The sequence below is a fragment of the Echiichthys vipera genome (assembly GCF_963691815.1).
Source record: "Echiichthys vipera genome assembly, chromosome: X".
NCBI lineage: Eukaryota > Metazoa > Chordata > Actinopteri > Perciformes > Trachinidae > Echiichthys > Echiichthys vipera.
This window is the reverse complement of record NC_139825.1, coordinates 20,477,035-20,498,128: the sequence shown is the minus strand read 5'-3', so window position 1 is coordinate 20,498,128 and position 21,094 is coordinate 20,477,035. Positions and strand designations below refer to the sequence as shown.

Here is a 21,094-nt window from a genome sequence, read left to right as displayed (position 1 = left end):
CCTCAGTCAAAGAAGCCATCCACTTGACTTGTCCATTGATGTCTCTTTTCATCTTCCATGTCGATTTGTATTTTTATCTCTGTCATGAAAACGTGTCATGTTATTTCACATAATGTCATATGATTATAAAATCCTATCAGGGTGTCAACATCATTGGGACAGCCACAGATGTTGCTGCTTGCACTTAATTTATGAAATGTACCGAGTTCCACATTTCCTCTCAAAACGTTATGCACTGACTAATTTATTATTTTACAGTGAATTCATCGACATTCTTTGAACCATGTTTACATTTTTTAATTTCTGTTTATATTTTTATTTATATTAGTGTCATGGCTTGTTTCCATTTTCTACTCTTGTGTTTTAATATCTTTGTAAATATGTGATGTTGTAAAATGAACAAATTTTTAAAATGTGAGATTGTATAATTTAAAGGTGCTGATGTTTTTATTAGGTGGCGCTATTCTATTTGAACCTCAAAAAAGCTTATGGTAGTAGAATGTACTGTAGCTGCTGTTCATGTCCAAGCCTCGAAACAGATAAAAGAGAAACATGTGAACAAAGAAAAAGCAATACGTCTGCTCTGGTACAGTTTGTCCTGTCATGTCACGGGTCCAAAGAACCACAGCAGAGTTCATTCATAGTAGATGGTCTTTAAATTAGTATTGCTGTGTTTACGTCATTAAAACGCAATACCAGTTTGAAAATCCCCTTCTGAGCATCTCGGGGTGTATATAGCATCAGAAACGCATGCTTGTGATAAAGTATGGGTAGCGGTATCGGTCACTGTTTGTAACTTGGTTCAAAATTAAATGAAAAAAAAATGCAACAAAAGACTGCAGATTTTATTGACTGAAGGCATATGGATGACAGGGACACAAAACACCAGAATAGATCTCAGAATAACTGCAAAATATGACATAAGAGATTGTTCAAGTTTTCCTCATTTTGGGAGACTTAACAATGTGGCTCAAGCTACTTTTTATCAAGTAAACCACTAGGAAATCACAGGTTTATCTGTGGCAGAAGATGACAAAGCTGACATTAAATGTAACTACATAATGCTGAAAACTTTGGATAAATCAGTTTTTTGGTCCACTCATAAAATCAGTGTGTGAGGGATGTGATATCATGATACGGCCAATTTTAATTACTGCCTTCCCTCTGACATATCAAGTTTAATTTAGATAGCCAAGCTTTGCAAGCCCTTAATATGGTTAATTGGTTCATAGAAAGGTCTCTGACAGCTAAATTTTGGCCAACAGATGGTCATTTTTCACTTACAGGTAAGGGTTTCTTCATAACAGACAGTATAATACATAAAAATCTGGTTTTGATGTACTTGTGTCCCTTGACAAGCCTTGTTGCTGCATGTGGTTCAACCTGACTGTACAACAGCACATTGCATCCTGTTCCATTTATGACTGATCAGGTCACACTCAATAAGCTAGTAATGGCAGCTTGCTTCTTTTTTTTTAATTATCTAGTGTTAAACTTTAAATTTGTGGAGCATTTTAAACAGATTGTACCCCCAAGATTTAAAGCTAGAAATCCTCCTGCAGGATAAAATGTTGCCAAAAAGCATATTACTGCCCTCTAGTGTCTCGATTGTAGAGGTACTTGTGTTTCCCCATGATGCTGATTGAAACAACCGTGTATGAACCGAAACGTTTGCTTTTTATATTATTGTAACTGTACAATAAATATATTTAAGAAACAATTTAAAATAAAATCAAACCTGTAAAATCTCAACTTGTGTTTAGTATACTTCAGCTGGTGACAAATCATTCTCAAGACACGTTGTGGTTTGAGCATTTCATATCTTTATTTCTGTATTTTTTAAACAATGTTGTGGCACCCAGGTCTACAGTCTCAAAATCGTGCACAAAAGTTTTTTCTTTCCTGCAAATAAAAAAAATAATTTTCTGACAAAGCAAAGAGCAGGAAACTAGTGTTAACTCAAAATCCTGTCTTTGTCTATTTCTCATCCTCATCATATCTAATAGATCAGTCATTGTCCAGGAGTTTATTCTCCTTTGGTAGTTAAAAAAAAAAAAAAAAAAAAAAAAACATTTCCTCCATTTAAAAACAAATATTCCAACATTTTTTTTTTTTAGTATACATCAGTCTTTACAAAAAAAGGCGAGGTGAACCCTCTGCTTCCGTAGAGCCAAGCCTAAATCCCCCAAAAACCTCCCATCCCAGCAAAATATCAACACATGATCTCAGGACCAGGAGAGGGGACAAACAGGAATGACATGTAGAAGGGGAAAAGTAGTAAAGTAAATGCACATTTTAATTTATCTGGATATGTTCAATTGTGAGAACATTTGTCATCATAACCAAATATCATCAGTGACTGTGCATTACACAGCTACGTATACTCAATGTATACAAGTGTAATCCATGTTAAAAAAAATTCTAATTGAAAAGAGGATAAAAGGGGGAAATGTTGTGTATATTTAAACCAAGTGAATATGGACATAAAATGGACAGACTGACTTTGTGGAACTGGGTGAGAAAAAATAAACAGAATAAAACAGTCACTATTCTTATTTTTGATATTTTTATTTTTTAGGCCAATGTCTTAAGGGTCGGAGGTTATATCCCCGCCCTACCCTACTTTTGTCATGGTCGTTGTGTCTTTGGGCAAGACACTTCACCCACCTTGCCTCGTGTGAATGTGTATGACTGCTGTATGTTTGAGGAGGTGGTCGGAGGAGCCGTAGGCGCTGATTAGCAGCAAGGCTTTCATCAGTCTGCCTCAGGGCAGCTGTGACTACTATCGTAGTTTACCACCACCATGTAGGTCTGTGTGAATTAATGGAACCGGGATTCTGTAAAGCGCCTTGAGTACTGAGAAAGGCCCTATATAAATCCAATCATTCAATCAATTATTATTACTTCTTTGTGATAGCAAAATCAATAAAACGTCCAACTTAACTCAGAAAAGGGAATTAAAAAAGAATTGCTTCTTTGGACTAAATCCGAAACAAATGAAATAAATAATGAACTCAGCGGATCAAATCAGTGGCAGATAACATAATTTCAAATGGAGAAGAGGCAGCATAATACATAAACTAATTAGTTGGATAGTCACATTGGCTGCTTTACTGTTGCAGATGATAAAAAAAGTGAGATTTAGTGCAGATGCAGTGTCTTATCAGTTGGCTGCCAGTCCTGTGGCCTCAGAAGAAAGCCTGGAGAGACAGACAGAGAGACACCCGGAGACCAGGGAGGGAGAGAGAGAGAGTAAGTAACAAGGCATGCAATCAGACACACAAGATAAATGTAATTTACTGTACATTACATTATTATAATAAAATGCTAGATAAGGAGATGTATTACATTAGTTTATGGAAATGTATGGTCTGATATAAATAAAGATAAAAGATAGTTCTGCTCCTCGGTTCAGTGGTTACTCTTCTCTACCAACATTTGTTAAGAGTTAGATCTCAAAGTGATACTTAATGGTTTTGAAGTGTAATTGAGCTGTAAATAGTTCAACATCTTGGCGAAAAACGCTAATTGGTATTCTTGTCAAGATGAGACGATTGATAACAGTCGGTAAGCTTAGCATAAAGAAATAGACACAAATGGAAACAGCTAGCCTGAATCTATCCAAAGAAACAAATCTGACTACCAGCTCCTCTAAAGCTCAGGAAAAAAACATGGCTGTGTCCAAAATGTCATACTTGCATGATATTTAGTAGGCTAAAACACTGACATTTTTTTAAGTATGTCCGAAACTTTAGTATGAAACCAATAGTATGTGAGCTGCATACTATATCCAGTGAAATGTTACAGTATTAGAAACTACACTGGCATAAATATACTACAATGCACACAAAAGTATGTTGAACGATAGTACACATATTGAGTAAGTACTGCATGGAATGCCATTTTGGACACAGCCATAGTTGGACAACTCTTGTAAAACCACAATGTGTTGTTTTACACAGTTGTTTGTATGCATTACACAAACAAGATAAACCATCTTGATTACTGATTTTAAGAGGTGCTGCAAGTTTTGGACAGAGCCAGGTGAGCTGTTTCCACTCTGTATGAAGCTAAACAAACCAACTGATGTACAGATGAGAGTGGTACTCATCTTCTCATCTATCTTAACAAGGAAAAGTAAATTAAAAGCATTTCACAAAGTGTCAAACTATTCTTTTAAAATCAATCTAAACTGGTTCAATGTTTTGAATTATGCACATCTACAAAATGATCTAAATACAGGGTGGTTTGGTGCCTTTGATACCTGAGGGCAGATTTACATGGAACTGAAATTACAATTAAGCAAAAATAAAACAAAATCATCATGATGCATACACTCTTAATTATAACAGCTAAAAATAGTCACTTAAAATTCACACAAGTAAACTATTCCCATAAATACAATTTGCCATCTTAGAGAGCCGCTACCTGAGCAGAGCTTACACAAAGAGAGAAATGCTTCAGTGAAATCAGTGATATAATTCACTGTCCATGCTAAGTTCAGAGTAATTTAAAAATATAATACACTTAACATGTCTTATCTTTAAAGAGACAGGCCAAATCAAGCTACCGATATCTATTTTATAAATATGACAACAACCATCTGGCTGTTTTACACTTGTTTGTGTGCATTTGTTTTCTGTGATAAGCTTGGCGTGGCACAGCCAGATACAAAAGCAAGTGCAGGTACAGACAACAGAGCATTGTCAGTACTTAAGTAGTAGATGACTTATGTTTCCTTCGTTAGTAAGGGGAAAGCCTTCGCCTTTTAGACTTGGAGCTCAGCTCTGGGGCGATTTTGGACTCAGTGGGTATTGGGTGTGCAGGGTTACTGGCCCCGCTGACAACATGGAGGGCCAGGAGGGGAAGGGGCTTGAGACTGAGGAGACTTGACACACAGGCAGGAGAGCTGGGGAGCAGGGAATCAGTAGTGGAGGAGGAGGAGGAGGAAGAAGAGGAGGGAGGAGGCGGCCCTGGAGCCAACAAGGACAGAGGGATGGAGGCTGAGGGGGGCACCACACAGGAGGAAGAGGAGGATGAGGAAGAAGAGATAGCAGCAGAGGAGGTGGTGGTAGTAGTAGTAGTAGTGGTAGTAGTAGAGGTGGACATAGGGCACGGGCTGGTCTGTTCAGGGTTCAAGGAGGAGGAGGGAGGAGGTTTAGAGGACTCTACACTGTAGAAAGAGAGACAAGGAGAGAGGGACAACACAGTCGGGATAGGTCACAGGGCAGGCTGGTGAGCAATGGGTTGGAGGTTTGCGGTAGGAGGAGGGGTGAGGGAGGTGTGTGGGCGGGATCACTCAGGGATGTGAGCAAAACACACAAGAGCTTTATTAGAAATTAATGTCAATCCAAAAAGAGAATTAAAAAAATAATAATAATCACATCTTTAGTGATAGATAGATGTGGAGCCAAGTGAAGGGTAGAATCGGGGAAAAGTATAGACTGACAGAGAGCTAGCAACATCTAAATGATGATTAGCAGTAGCTATAGAAATGCCATTAACTTAATCATTTACATTTGAACACAAATCTGGTACACCAGTTATTTATTTGCATATTATTAGGTAGATAAACTATTGTATTCTCTTGTGGATTGCTGTATTGTGACATTATGAGAGGTCTGATAAGGTAAATCGTAAAAAAAAAAGTTTTTTTTCTTGAACATTTATGGACTACAACTTTAACAAAATGAGTGGAAAAATAAGTGTTCTTCAAGTGAAGCTAAATGTTACCCAGCTAATACAACATTTTAAAGCAAGTGATCGAATGAATCGCCTGTTCAGAGCTAACATACAATATAAAGGCGTATCTCACCTGGCGTTTATGAGGTACTCCGCCAGACTGATGCTGGCAGGCGAGCCTGTGATAGTGACCTGGCGGTCAGTCGATCCATCCACTGGATTTGCAATTTTGATCTGGGCGCCCGACATTTGCCTGATCTCGTTGATCTTGGCTCCCTGGCGGCCAATAATGCACCCAATAAGCTGTGGTGGAGAAGAACAGCAAAGTTGAGTGATAGCAGTAGTTAACAGACCTTGAATAACACAATGAACACGTGTCTCTGATAAAGGTAGCAACAGGTTTTAATCCCAGTCAAATAGCATGGTTAACATAGATACAGCAGAATTGTGGATGAGAAAGCATGCCTCAACTTTAACCATTTCAGAGTGATAAAGAAAATACTTTTTTTAAACTCTTACATCATTTGGAATGGTCATCTCATGGGAACTGGGTTGTGCAGAAGCATCGATCCCTGAAATAGAGATAACCAAGAAAATGCTAAAATTACCAAGACAATATGTAGAAATGTGCAAATCAATCTACAAGCAACATAAAGTGTGATTAACTTGGATATCAGAACACTAAATGTCATCAGCAACTAATTCTACATTTAAATGTCCCTTGAAAATTATGCATGAATCAATATTTGTGAGTCAAATCAAATATGTTTGAGGAAACAAAACATCAAATGATTCTGGGCTCCAATAAATTCTGACTTTTGGGGCTGAGAAGTTGAGAACATGTTGCACTGAAAGCCCGTGGGCCTTGGCATGCTGCATACCAGTGAATCCCTGGTTGCTTGGTGCGATGGGGAAAGGGCTCTGCTGCATAGCCAGCTGGTGAAGCTTGGTGAGCTGTGGAGAGATAGCAGCAGAGGAAGACTGTGAGAGTGAGAGAGAAGGCAGGGAGAGAAATGGAGGAAATGGAAACACAGGAAGAGGGAAAAACAGAACAAAACAAATCATAGTCAGTACAGACAGCTACACAAAGAAAGAACCTCCACACGAAAAAAACAGTTGGGTAAAGCTCTTCTCAGGTGTCTGAAAAACAGTGTGTTTTATGGCCAATCTATGTTGGGTACCCAAAATGTATTCCTCCAAAGTGCAGGCTGCATCTGCTGCGAATGCTTTCTTGCAGTCTTGAACATCAGGGAAGAGTCAAAATACTCAAGGAGAGGCGCTCTCAATATGTATTTGATTTCCTAATAATTATTAATACAAGATCCTGAGACAAATCTCAATTTAGCATCACACTTTACCAGTTATTGCCACTACACTTTTTTTTGGTTTTCCATTAGCAAAAGTTGTGGGTAGCACCTGGTACTTTTTTTTTCGGTACCACCTCAGTCAAAGTTCCAAGCAAGCTGAGCCAATACTAGCGGGTGTATCTGGGACAAGCTAATGAGTGAGGCACATGAAATAAGACAGAACAAAAAGGAAAAAACAGTGTGAGCAGCAGGAACAGGTTATTATTCATCTATCAGTGGAGAGTTTGGACAAACACAAACAACAAATGTCAGTTTCATCAACAACTGACTGCCAGTCAAATGGGGAACAATACAAACACAAGGTATAAAAGTTCTGCTCTCTAAATGAGTACAAAATCTGATAATAGTAAGTCAAAAATAAAATTAGGGTTTAGCTACAGTTCTAGGATGTAGAACGAGGCTTGGGTGGGCAGTTGCACATTTTGGAAGAGGACAGTTATAATTATGGGTGCGCATGGTGGTGGGGGGTGGGTCAAAATGTCTACTGCACTTACATCTGGCTGTGGAATTGCGTGCTGTCCTTGTACGGCATATGCCTGAAACAAATGAAAACAAAGCTTTCATATGCCCCACATCTGATTTTGATTTACTTCTCCAGCTCTCCTACTATATAAATATCTCTTGAAGACTCCCAACACATCGCAGCATATTCTGAACTAATATAATTTAAAAATATCATCACATGTCTTCTCCAAAGTCTCCAATTTCTGGGAAATGAGAAATCTTTAGAGACATTATAGCAAAATTAAGGAATACCAGAAGGAGAACTTTTCTCTTCAAAAGGAAAAAAAAAGTAATTTAGTAACATTAAAGACCTTGTAATTTTAGGCCAACAAGCACCAGAAAGCATTATGGTTCAGACTAACAACCGTGGGAAATAAGCCACCACACTTCTAAAACCTAATGCTAAAAACAATACAACAACATTTTGGGGAAGCATACAGAAAGAAGGGGCTATAACAAACAGCAAATGTTTTATGGTCATCTGACTAATAAAGCTGTTGATACTCTCCTCAAACAATTAGCATAAGCAGCTCTGGTTGCATTGGTTTCCTTAACTTAATTACCCTCAAAAGCTACTCTTAACTTAACTATTGTGGTCTTGCCCAATCATATACAATCAAAACTGGAATTACCTGTCCGCCCGCAAAGATTACAGGGGATCCTGAAGGCTTGGGTCGGTAGGGGATAGTGACCCCCTTAGGGGGAGACTGTAGAGGAAACAAAGAAGGTGGATATGGAATCACATTACTACCCATGTTATATTAGTTATGTTTTTAAACATTTTAAATGTAGTTTGTTCCAATTATACTTATAAGTATATCAAGATCAAAGTAAAATCTTTAAAAAGCCATTGTAATCTTTTCCATTGCCCTGAAAAGATTTTACAATATCTGTAAAAACCTTACAGCTGCGACATTGTCTTGAGACATCCCTGGTCCAAACCCAACACACAGCATCCGAAAAGGCCAGAAATCGCACTATTTCATATCATTAATTTACAGGTCAACAGATGCAATTTCAATTGCATCATAGCTTTCATGAGTACACTTACCTCAAGCATGACCACACAGATCTGCTTCACACACTCAATTATCGACTGGGGAGTACCAGCGATGGTGATGGCTCGCTCTGTGGAGTTAGGGAGCATGTCTCCTGCCACTTGGACCTGAGCACCAGTTGACTGGAACAAACAGAGTAAAAGGAGATAAGCCTGCTGTGTAGCAGTGTTGGATATACTAAATTCCACAGGTAGAAAGGTGACAGTCAGCTAAAGGTGACAGGACTGGGGCTTGCATGGTTATGTTTCGTAGGTTCTGTATTACATGCTCTTCTCTATGTATACCTCTCGAATTTCTTTGATCTTGCAGCCACCTTTCCCAATGAGGGAGCCACACTGGCTGGCAGGCACCACAATGCGTAGGGTCACTGGGGGCTTGCTGGTAGCTGTGCTGTTTGTCATTGAGCTGCTTATGTCCTGAAAAAGCAATAGATGAAGGTTAATCTAGTTTGTGTTTGGGCTAGTTACCGTTTACCGGTGAATCCATTAGTCAGTATAAATTGTGACCTACCTCTTCCAACTTTTCAATGATCATGGAGAAAGCTTTAAAGATGGCGGTGGTTGGACCTGCCAAAGTAATGATCCTCTCAGGGCAATTGCCCTCAGAGATGTTAATGCGAGCCCCACTCTATAGACAAAGAGGAAAGTAAGGAATTAAAAAGACGACATTTGGAAAACTCCCCAAAGTAAATACAAATAAATCCACCAACTGTAGCCTCTTATAAATTAGAACATGGTTATACTGATGTACATTTTTAGAATAAAGAAATAAGAAGAAAAGAACCTGACCTCTTCTCTCATCTTCTTCACAGATTCTCCTTTCTATTAGAAAATCAAAGTCATACTCCATCACTGATGCAACATACAGATCCTCAAACAATGATTGACAATCAAGATATCAGTTATATTAAATAGCAGCTTACCTTTCCGATAATACTTCCAACTTCCTAAAATAAGGAGAGATTGTTCCATTAGACTTAGACTTGAATAATCATCATTTTTACAACGGCCACTATTTACTTTGAGAGCTGAATGCATTTGACCTCTCTAGCTACAGCTTGCCTAGTTTAGCAGGTAATGAAAAACCTTCAATACATATGGCATTGTATACACTCAAACACCCTGAATTTCCCAGCTCTCTACCACTCAGTTTGAGTCACATAACATACAGACTGAAGATGGTGCTGTTGACAACAGTGAGAACCAGGATGCAGTCAAGCACACAGTACAGTATATGTAGGCTGCTGATGCCTAACTAGTGCAGAGGCCTGTTTTAGGAATAAGCCTCATTTGTCCAGGTCATCGTTGTCCTCAAAGCAATTTCAGTCAAAGTGGACTTGGTTATTTGTCTAGGAAGAGTTTCCACTCTCATCCGAGTGGCTTCTTCAGTTCATGTACGCATCTGACCAGGCTGGGACTGGGACTGGTCCAACTATCTGGTGTGGAGATCCAGGTATTTAACCTCTCACAAGGCAGATGATGTCACTGGAACACTTTGTGCTCCAAGTGCCAACGACGTTGTTAGAGTGACAGTCGGTGGGAAGTTGGTATAGCCTTTGTTAGTGCTCTATTGAGTCTTAACGACAGTCTGAGTCACAGGAAGCCATTTGTGAACAGTTGTTCTTTGAGGTTAGATTGTTGAATCTCTTGGGAAGGGATGAAAGGGCAGCATTGTAAATTGGAGATAAGTTGTGTCTCAGACCTCCTCCTCTGTTTAGCGATGGTTTCTCTACTTTTGCATAGATGGCTTCTTTGACTCCTCTTTCAAACCATCTGTCCCCTTTGTCCAGGATTTGGACATTGTTGTCATCAAAGGAGTGGGCTTTCTCCTTGAGATGCAAGTAGCATTTGTCGGACAGAGATCTTACCCACCCAGAGAAGGAGGTCTTAGACAAGGGCTTGAACGTTGCCATGACACCAAAAGAGGTACCCATAGTGGAGTGAGTTGATTATAGCTACAGAATCTGCTATAAAGAAAAACAACCTTACTGGAACTGAGGCTGAAAAGCTATGGTTAAAAACGTCAACAGCGCTGTCCCAAGCAAAGCCCCCCCCCCAAAAGGATTCATTGGCAAATCACAATATTACAGGCTCTATCCCCAGGACTCAACCTCCTGCTTATATGGAAAATCCATAAAGAAGGGGCCCCACTCAGCAGCATAAACTCTGTCACTTATAACATTGCCAAGCACATTGCCAATATTCTGGCACCACTGGTGGGCAACACCCCACACCACATCCAAAACTCTATAGACTTTGTGAACAAAGTCTGAGACTTAAAAATGGATCCAGATGAAACCATGGTATCCTACGACGTGACTTCCTTGTTCACCTGTATTCAAACCATGGAGGCTTTGGCCACAGTAAGAGAGCAGCTCACACAGGTAAACTCCTTACACAACCGAACAAATCTAAAACTAGACCACATTTGCCATCTTCTGGATTTGTGCCCGAACACCATATATTTCCAGTTAAATGGCACTTTTTACAGACAAAAACACGGCTGTGCCATGGGTTCACCAGTATCCCCTATTGTGGCAAATCTATACATGGAGGAGGTAGAGTACAAGGTTTTGAACTCAGTCAAAGGAATAACACTGAGCCATTGGTTTAGATATGTGGACGACACATGGGTTAAAATCAAATCAAAAGAGGTGAAAACTTTTACCAAACATATTAATTCTGTGGACAGAAACATCAAGTTCACCAGAGAAGAAGTCAAGCACAACAGTTGCCTTTCTTAGACTGTGACGTCCATATGGAGCATGACAGGAGCCTCCACATAGGGGTATACAGAAAACACACTCACACAGATCAATATCTACTGTTTGACTCCAACCACCCCCTGGAACACAAGCTTGGAGTTATCAGAACACTGCAACAAAGAGCTGATAACGTACCCACCAGCTCACAGGCCCAAGGGGAAGAACGCAAACACCTGAGAGGCGCCCTCACATCTTGTGGCTACCCCAGCTGGACCTTTGTGAAAATGGCAGCTACTTCCAAAAATAAAACCAAAGTGGTTGAAAAAGAAAACAAGAGAAACAACATAGTTATCCTGTATGTAGCTGGGGTATCAGAGAAACTCAGGAGGATCTTCAACAAACACTGCATCCCTGTGTATTTCAAACCCAGTAACACACTCAGACAGAGACTAGTACATCCCAAGGACAGAATACCACACACCCACAAAAGCAATCTGGTTTATTCTGTCCAATGCAACGAGAAATGCAAAGATCTCTACATTGCAGAAACAAAACAACCACTGCATAAACACATGGCCCAACACAGGAGAGCTAGCTCCTCAGGCCTAGACTCTGCTGTCCACTTACATCTCAAGGAGAAAGCCCACTCCTTTGATGACAACAATGTCCACATCCTGGACAGAAAGGACCGATGGTTTGAAAGAGGAGTAAAAGAAGCCATCTATGCAAAAGTAGAGAAACCATCGCTAAACAGAGGAGGAGGTCTGAGACACCACTTATCTCCAATTTACAATGCTGCCCTTTCATCCCTTCCCAGGAGATTCAACAATCTAACCTCAAAGAACAACTGTTCACAAATGGCCTCCTGTGACTCCAACAACTGTCGTTAAGGGCGCACTCACACTGCCCATCCGTACCGTACCGTACCCTGTGCTTTAGGGTACTTGTACCCTTTCCCCCCGCCGGCCAGGCCCGTGCCTGGGCCTCGTGCGAATGCTTCTTGCCTGTCTATATGTCATCACGCCGTAACACGTTATGCGCATTAATTGACGTCATCGCGATGCGTCGCTTTGTTTACAAATCTTTCCATAGACCTCGGAGTTTGTGTGCGTCTTGTCCAACTGTTTTTGAAGATTTTCATCCGACCAAATCTGCAGTAAACACTCCACCTCACACCAGCTTGAACCTTTCGCCACCATTGTTTTAAATGTCCGCGCATGGTCCGTCTTTTTTTTTCTATGTCCGAACAGGCGCACATAAAATGACGTCAGAGCCGCCGTAGGCCTCATGCTCGTACACGTGCGCATGCTCGTTCATGTGCAAACGTGCTTTACAAAAGCCCACCGCTCCCAAACGGTCCGTGGCCGGCAAGCAGGCCGCAGCTAGGCGCGGTACGGTTGCACTTACACTGGTCAAACGAACAAGACTTTACCCGTAAAATCTGTTTGGGCACGGTACGGATGGACAGTGTGAGTGCGCCCTAAGACTCAATAAAGCACTAACAAAGTCCAAACCAACTTCCCACCAACGACTGTCACTAAGGACGGTTGTTGGCACTTGGAGCACAAAGGGTTCCAGTGACTTCATCGGCCTTGTGAGAGGTTAAATGCCTGGATCTCCACACCAGTTAGTTGGACTAGTCCCAGCCTGGTCAGATGCGTACATGAACTGATGAAGCCTCTTGGATGAGAGGTGAAACGTCTTCCTAGGCAAATAACCAAGTCCAGTTGCTTTTGACTGAAATTGCTTTGAGGACTCCTTTAGGAAGCTATGAGGTAGCAAAGCTTTCAGGCCATCATTTTTGGATGCATCACAGTGCATGTCATGTACGAGCATGAGCGTGCGCATGTGTACGAGCACGAGGCCTACGGCGGTTCTGACGTCATTTTATGTGTGCCTGTTAGAAAAAAAGAAGGACGGACTATGCACAGAAATCTAAAACAATGGTGACAAAAGGTTCACGTTGGTGTGATGCGGAGGTGGAGTGTTTACTACAGATTTGGTCGATGAAAATATTCAAAAACAGTCGGACAAGACGCACAAGAACTCTGAGGTCTAGGGAAAGATTTGAAATACAAAACTACGCATCGCGATGACCTCAATCAATGCGCGTGACGTGTTATGGAGTGTTGATGTATAGACAGGCAAGAAGCATTCCGCTGAGGCCCAGGCAGCGCAAGTACAAACAGACCTGGCCCACGGGGGGCAGACAAGTACCCTAAAGCACGGGGCACGGTACGGATGGACAGTGTGAGTGCACCCCAAGAGTCAGATTTTGAGCAGCCACCTCTTGTCAAACGGCATCTCAGTGTTTGAAAACACAACAACGACGACGACGACGACAACAACAACAACAACAACAACAACAACAACAGGCAACTGTGGGACTCAAAGATGTGTGTGTGGCTATGCTACCGAAGATGGAAAGAGATAGATTAGTGAAAACAGCAAATGCATTGTCATGCGTCCTGGTTGAATGTGTTTAATGTAAAAAAGGCGGTTTGCAATGTTATATTACAAATAATATAATATTCAAGCTGCTCTGTGATTATTCAGAATGTAAGTAGGGTGATTAGTGAAATAGCAAAATAGTTGGAAAGAGAAACATATTAAAATAATCTAGCACAAGTCCAACTTGGGAAATATCAACTTTAAGCATGAGGCAAACACATCCTATCTGAAAGCTTTGAGTAACGTGCCAAATCACCCTCTGCTTTTCTTTGGGTTACAGGATCCTGTCACTGAGTCAGTAACCTTACTCATTACATCAATGTCCCTGCCCTTTATACATCCCCAGGAATATCAAATCCATAAACATAACGTCAAAGATTATTAGAGTGCCGACACAAGCAGCTGATGGGTGACCTCACCTTGCCATGCATGAGCAGCCTAATGGTAAGGGTGACATTGAGCCCTCCTTCAATCACACCGGAGTCCATAACTGCAACCTGGGTGTCTGTACAGAACTGGGGTTTTTGGTCACCAAGATGGACCTAAAAAGGAACATGGTAGAAGAAGAAATTATAGCATATACAAAGGATGATAATGTGACAAGTCTGGATGCAACTCAGTAAAGAACAAAAACAAAACATGGACGAAGAGTTAAAGTAAATTGTGGTGTGCCTATATTTAAATGTATAAAAGTGGCCTGTTAATGCCTTTACAGCAACATTCCCACCTACAGCGAGTTAATAGTACACTTCATGTTATTTACATCCTAGCAGTGGACAATACAATTTTCAGACCTATTTCGTAAAATGATTGCATATTGATTAATGAAACATCTGTCCTCAGCATGCTCTTGCTGCAGTGCATACAGATACCACTGTACTACTTGGCCACAGATTTAAACGTTATCATTACACATTTAAAAGGCCCACTTACCCATTACGCTTAGCAAGAATTACCTTATTAATTTTGTGAAACTAAAACATGCAGTTAAATCACAACAGACCATGTATCATATTTGGCTAAAATGTGTAACGTTGAAGAACAAATGTGCAAAGATATGATGGTTATTATACCTGATTTTCCATTAGACAAATGTCTCCTTAATGAACCTATTCAAAGAGAATATGATAAATCTTGTGTCACAGCACATGCTAACGTGAATGCTCAATGAAAAAAAGATGCGTACTACGATGAAATCATGCACAAACTAGCTTAGGACTCACGTCCACAGTGCAAACTACAATGCTGCTAGTTTGGTGCATTTATTTTTAGACGTCTGAATGCTGCTTAGACCCAAGTTATCCGACTCAAAACATGTAAAATTATCAATGAATCCATCTTCACGCTAACCAAAAAAACAGATGCTAACGATGTTAAATCAAGTTTATCAACTAGTGTGCGGATAATTACTCCGCCATCAATACAGATCAATATTTTGTAAAAAATATATTCACAAAAATGTTCAGTGTCGAAAGCAGACATTTAAATGCGTATTTCACGTGTGTTGTTCAGTTTAAAGTAAGTCCCATTAACTATTCTTGTTAAGTCTGTTAGCCACTTTAGCATGCTGGGAAAATGAATGGAGCGTGCGCGCCGCTTCTTAGCAACGCTAGCAAGTTAAGATTAATTAGTCAACGTTATTAATTAATAGCTGGTCGAATGTCGTAGCAGCCTCTGTGGACCTATAGCTAGGTCCTCCTTTGATCAAGTTCAGGCGATAAACAGCCAGAACATAGTTTTTTAAAGTCAAAATAAAATCAAACTTCTCCGTGGCTAAGCTAAGCTAAGCTAATCATTCCGTGCGGGGAGTGCGTGTTCATCATCACGCGGCCTGTTAGCACGCTGGACATAGCTGCGATTTCTTTCCGTGTACTTCTGATCATAACAACAAATGTATAAAAAAAACAACCAAACATCAGAATAAAACGTACCTGGTTCGTTTTTCGCTGGTACGCGACCGGGGGGAGGGTTAGGGGTTGTAAAGGGTAGAAGGGGAGAGGTTCGGGAGGGTAGAAACCCGGGGGAGAGTTTCGAAAGGACTCGGGGAAGAGGGAAGAGTGATGTGAGCTCGAGCTCCACTCCTTTTACACAAAGACAACACAGTTATGACCTCTGAACTTTCAAACCAAACCCCCATCCTGAGTTTGGCCCGGACATACCCCAAATCTTTTTTTTATTATTATTTAAAAGTTGGTAAAGCACATTTGTACGGCATTTTCAAAATATTATATTTAAATGAAAGAATGTCATTAGAAAATAAGTTATAATTTTTGGTTTGGTTTTTCACAACTTTATTTGCAAACTCTAAAAAACATAATTTGTTTTAGAATATTTATGACATGACTTAAGTCTCACTAAATAAATAAATGAATGTATAAATACATCAATACAGGGACGAATAAATTAAGCAGAAATAAGTAAATAAATCTATAAATAAATAAATAACTTATTGAATGCTGAAATTAATGAATAAAAAAATAAATGCACAAATAAATGGGATCTCCTGCCTCATTAACATGGAAACAGAAATACAGAAAAAGATAAATAAAGGTAAACAGAAATGTTGAAATAAATGTAAAACATTTCTTTATTTATGCATTTTTTCATTTATTTTAGTATTTATTTAGTCATTCATTTTTGTATTTATGTTTGAATTTATTTATTTATTGAGACTGAAGTTATGTTAAGTCATCCATATTCTGCATCATACTTTAAAAAAAAAACTCTCTAAAACAGACTTTATGAAAAATGGACGTAGCCTCTCCGTCGGCCTGTTTCTCTCAACTTGATCCAATCATATTCACCTCTGGGAGCCGCCATCTTGCCATCTCGGACTCCTCCTCATTTCCTATTACCAAAAAAGGGCATTGATGTGATGTTGGGGAGAAGGAAAGACGTCTGTCTGGCTGGCGTATACTGGATTAGCCACATTAGCTCACATTAGCTCCACCGCCTGGGAGCTAGGTTGACAGAACACGTTACTAGATAAACAGGATTGAGAGTCAGTGTTGAGATTATGTTCCTGGACCGGGACGGAAAGGGAGGGAACGGGAGTCATTTTTTCTTAATTTCGTAACAGGACCAGTATTTTTTAGAGGGTAGAGACACATGGCACTCCTTGTCTCTAGCGGAGATTATGCGAGTCGATTGCAGGCTGTGTTGATATTCAACACAGTACCATGACCATAGACTGTAAAACACCGACCCCCGAATCCTTTGGATCAACCAGGAAGTCGCTTTGGTGGGGGCTTGGTCTCTACCAGCTTTGTGCACCTAGATTGGGAAATATTTCCCCATTCTTCCGTGCAGAACTGTTCGAGCTCAGTCAAATTCTGTAGTGAGTGCTGATGGACTGCACTCTTCATATCTATCCACCAGGTCCCCAGGACCGGCGATCTAATTGTATGCCACCATGGGCAGCCAAGCACGGTACTACAGCCTTCGCCTGTTTGTATTGTGTCCAAGCCCCCGTCGCAGTGACTTCCTGGTTGATCCAATACGGAAGTGCCAAAAACTGAAGGAAGTGTCGGAAGTGTCCACTAGGAGTAGTTTGCACTTTGGAGCAGTTTCTCATTGACCCCCATGTAGGGGCTGTTTTTCACAGCATAATTACACCTTTTTAAGGCCTGGTACAAAAACCATTCTAGTCTGTATGTTTAGGTCATATCTATATGACAACACTTTTTTTTTTAATTTTTTGTACCAGGCTAGTTTTTATTTTATTGGAGGTTAAAGTTTATGAATGTACGCATCTGACCAGGCTGGGACTGGTCCAACTAACCGGTGTGGAGATCCAGGTGTTAAACGTCTCACAAGGCCGATGATGTCACTGGAACCCTTTGTGCTCCAAATGCCAACGACCGTCGTTAGAGTGACAGTCGTTGGTGGGAAGTTGGTTTCGACTTTGTTAGTGCTTTATTGGGTTATAACGACGGTCGTTGGAGTCACAGGAGGCCATTTGTGAACAGTTGTTCTTTGAGGTTAGGGCGCACTCACACTGTCCACCCGTACCGTGCCCCGGGCTTTAGGGTACTTGTCCCCCCTTCCCTCTCCCCCCGCTGTCCAGCGCGTTTGTACTCACACTGCCTGGGCCTCGCGCAAATGCTTCTTGCCTGTCCATACGTCATCACGCCGTAACACGCATTAATTGACGTCATCATGATGCGTCGCTTTGTTTACAAATCTTTCCATAGACCTCTGAGTTTTTGTGCGTCTTGTCAAATTGTTTTTGAATATTTTCATCGACCAAATCTGCAGTAAACACTCCACCTCCGCATCACACCAACGTGAACCTTTCACCGTCATTGTTTTAAATGTCCATGCATGGTCCGTCTTTTTTTGTCTTTTTCTATGTCCAAATAGGCGCTCATAAAATGACGTCAGAGCCGCCGTAGGCTTCGTGCTCATGCTTGTACACGTGCACACGCTCGTGCTCGTAAATGTGCAAACACGCTTTACAAAAGCCCACCTCTCTCAAACGGGCCGTTGATGGTCAGCTGGCTGCAGCAAGGCGCGGAGCTGTTGCACTTACACTGGTCAAACAAAACTAGGCTTTACCCGTAAAACCTGTTTTGGCACGGTATGGAAGAACAGTGTGATTGTGCCCTTAGATTGTTGAATCTCCGGGGAAGGGATGAAAGGGCAGCATTGTAAATTTGAGATAAGTTGTGTCTCAGACCTCCTCCTCTGTTTAGCGATGGTTTCTCTACTTTTGCATGGATGGCTTCTTTTACTCCTCCTTCAAACCATCTGTCCTCTCTGTCCAGGATGTGGACATTGTTGTCATCAAAGGAGTGGGCTTTCTCCTTGAGATGTAAGTGGACAGCAGAGTCCAGGCTTGAGGAGTTAACTCTCCTGTGTTGGGCCATGCGTTTATGCAGTGGTTGTTTTGTTTCTGCAATGTAGAGATCTTTGCATTTCTCGTTGCATTGGACAGAATAAACCAGATTGCATTTGTGGGTGTGTGGTGTTCTGTCCTTGGGATGTACTAGTCTCTGTCTGATTGTGTTTCTGGGTTTGAAATACACAGGGATGCAGTGTTTGTTGAAGATCCTCCTGAGTTTCTCTGATACCCCAGACACATACGGGTTAACTATGTTGTTTCCCTTGTTTTCTTTTGCTTCCTCAACCCCTTTGGTTTTCTTTTTGGAAGAAGCTGCCGTTTTCACAAAGGTCCAGCTGGGGTTGCGTTCTTCCCCTTGGGCCTGTGAGCTGGTGGGTACGTTATCAGCTCTGTGTTGCAGTGTTCTGATAACTCCAAGCTTGTGTTCCAGAGGGTGGTGGGAATCAAACAGTAGATATTGATCCGTGTGAGTGTGTTTTCTGTATACCCCAATGTGGAGGCTCCTGTCATGCTCCATATGGACGTCACAGTCTAAGAAAGGCAACTGTTGTACATGACTTCTTCTCTGGTGAACTTGATGTTTCTGTCCACAGAATTAATATGTTTGGTAAAAGTTTTCACCTCTTTTGATTTGATTTTGACCCATGTGTCGTCCACATATCTGAATCAATGGTTCTGTGTTATTCCTTTTGAAGGAGTTCAAAACCTTGTACTCTACCTCCTCCATGTATAGATTTGCCACAATAGGGGATACTGGTGAACCCATGGCACAGCTGTGTTTTTGTCTGTAAAAAGTGCCATTAAACTGAAAATATGTGGTGTTCAGGCACAAATCAAGAAGTTGGCAAATGTGGTCTGGTTTGAGATTTGTTCGGTTGTGTAAGGAGTTGTCCTGTGTGAGCTGCTCTCTTACTGTGGCCAAAGCCTCCATGGTTTGAATACAGGTGAACAAGGAAGTCACGTTGTAGGATACCATGGTTTCATCTGGATCCATTTTTAAGTCTCGTACTTTGTTCACAAAGTCTATAGAGTTTTGGATGTGGTGTGGGGTGTTGCCCACCAGTGGTGCCATGATATTGGCAATGTGCTTGGCAAAGTTGTAAGTGACCGAGTTTATGTTTCCGACAATGGGCCTGAGCGGGGCCACTTCTTAATGGATTTTCGGGAGTCCGTATACGCAGGGGGTTGAGTCCTGGGGATAGAGCCTGTAATATTGTGATTTGTCAATGACCCCTTCACTCTATAACCTTCTTTTTGTAACCACTGGTAGGGTGGTTTCAGAGTTTCCTTTCCTCCAAGTGAGTATTTCTGTTTTTTTGTCAATATTCCAGGATTGTAAATTGTGAAATTCTTTGGTTGTCTTTCTTTGCTCTTGTTGTGTTGAGATAGTTGGGCTTTCTGGGTGAAATCCACAACTTTCTCCATGATAGAAACAGGTAAGATTGAAGTTAGTTTCTGTAGTGAGAGGTCCACCTTCTCCTTTTGCCCTTCGATAGTGAAATTATTCGCTCATTGAGGAGTTGGTTTTGAGTCTTTTCTATGATTTTCTCCACTCAATGCCCTCTCATAGTGGAATTTAAGCATAGGCTAGTTGGTGTAAGCCTTTATTGTTTGCATCTCAGACTAAACCGTAGGTGGTTTCTGTAATCCTCAATTTTGCAAACCTTTATTGTTCCTTCCTTTTAAGGGTTGCCGACCCAAAATCCCTAAATCTCAAGGAGAAAGCCCACTCCTTTGAGGACAACAATGTCCACATCCTGGACAAAGAGGACAGATGGTTTGAAAGAGGAGTGAAAGAAGCCATCCATGCAAAAGTAGAGAAACCATCGCTATATATAAATAAATATATATATATGTTGTTGAGCTGTGTCCTGATCCTCGGCAGTTAGTCGGATTCGTTCCCGGTGGAGGTTGGCCTCCTTTGTCACCAATCCTGTCACCTCCAGGATATCAAGGCGTAGTCGCGGTGGGGAGGGGTTGCAGTTCGGTGGGCTGAGGATCTCGTCTCTGCTTTTTGCAGATGATGTGGTCCTGATGGCATCGTCGGTCAGTGGCCTTCAGCACTCACTGGATCGGTTCGCAGCCGTGTGAAACAGCAGGAATGAGGATCAGCACCTCTAAATCTGAGGCAATGGCTCTCAGCAAGAAACCGGTGGATTGCTTACTCCAGGTAGGGAATGAGTCCTTACCCCAAGTGAAGGAGTTCAAGTACCTCGGGATCATGTTCACGAGTGAGGGGACGATGGAGCGTGAGTTTGGCCGGAGAATCGGAGCAGCGGGGGCGGTGTTGCAGTCGCTCTACCGCACCGTTGTGACGAAAAGAGAGCTGAGCCGGAACTAGTGGCCAGAGTGTGTTATTTCACCATAAACATAGGCTAGGTGTATGCTTTACCAATGTTTCAAATATGTTGATATTTAGAAAAAACCCCTGAATAAAACACTTAAAGTCAAATGCAACTGAATTTACAACCGACGACACAGTCGA

The 21,094-nt window shown here is 41.2% G+C and overlaps 1 protein-coding gene across 3 annotated transcripts; it reads right to left on the bottom strand.

Annotated features, from left to right (window-relative positions):
* Positions 1 to 1,817: 1,817 nt before the first annotated feature.
* LOC310965482 (poly(rC)-binding protein 2-like) lies at positions 1,818 to 15,812 on the bottom strand (the record flags this gene model as incomplete). Of its 3 annotated transcripts, none has more annotated exons than XM_083939101.1 (14): positions 15,698 to 15,812; positions 14,840 to 14,875; positions 14,186 to 14,308; positions 9,534 to 9,557; positions 9,400 to 9,432; positions 9,122 to 9,238; positions 8,896 to 9,027; positions 8,605 to 8,733; positions 8,186 to 8,260; positions 7,544 to 7,585; positions 6,564 to 6,663; positions 6,202 to 6,254; positions 5,816 to 5,985; positions 1,818 to 3,200 (listed from the first exon to the last, which is right to left on the bottom strand). In XM_083939101.1, exons 2-14 carry the CDS (start codon positions 14,849 to 14,851, stop codon positions 3,164 to 3,166), a joined length of 1,047 nt encoding a protein of 348 aa, XP_083795227.1. In that variant the 5' UTR covers positions 14,852 to 14,875; positions 15,698 to 15,812. The 3 variants fall into 3 exon arrangements, with proteins under 3 accessions (XP_083795227.1, XP_083795228.1, XP_083795226.1); XM_083939102.1 differs by having other exon boundaries at positions 6,564 to 6,636; XM_083939100.1 differs by lacking the exon at positions 1,818 to 3,200 and adding an exon at positions 4,744 to 5,173 and having other exon boundaries at positions 6,564 to 6,636.
* Between the last annotated feature and the right edge of the window lie 5,282 nt (positions 15,813 to 21,094).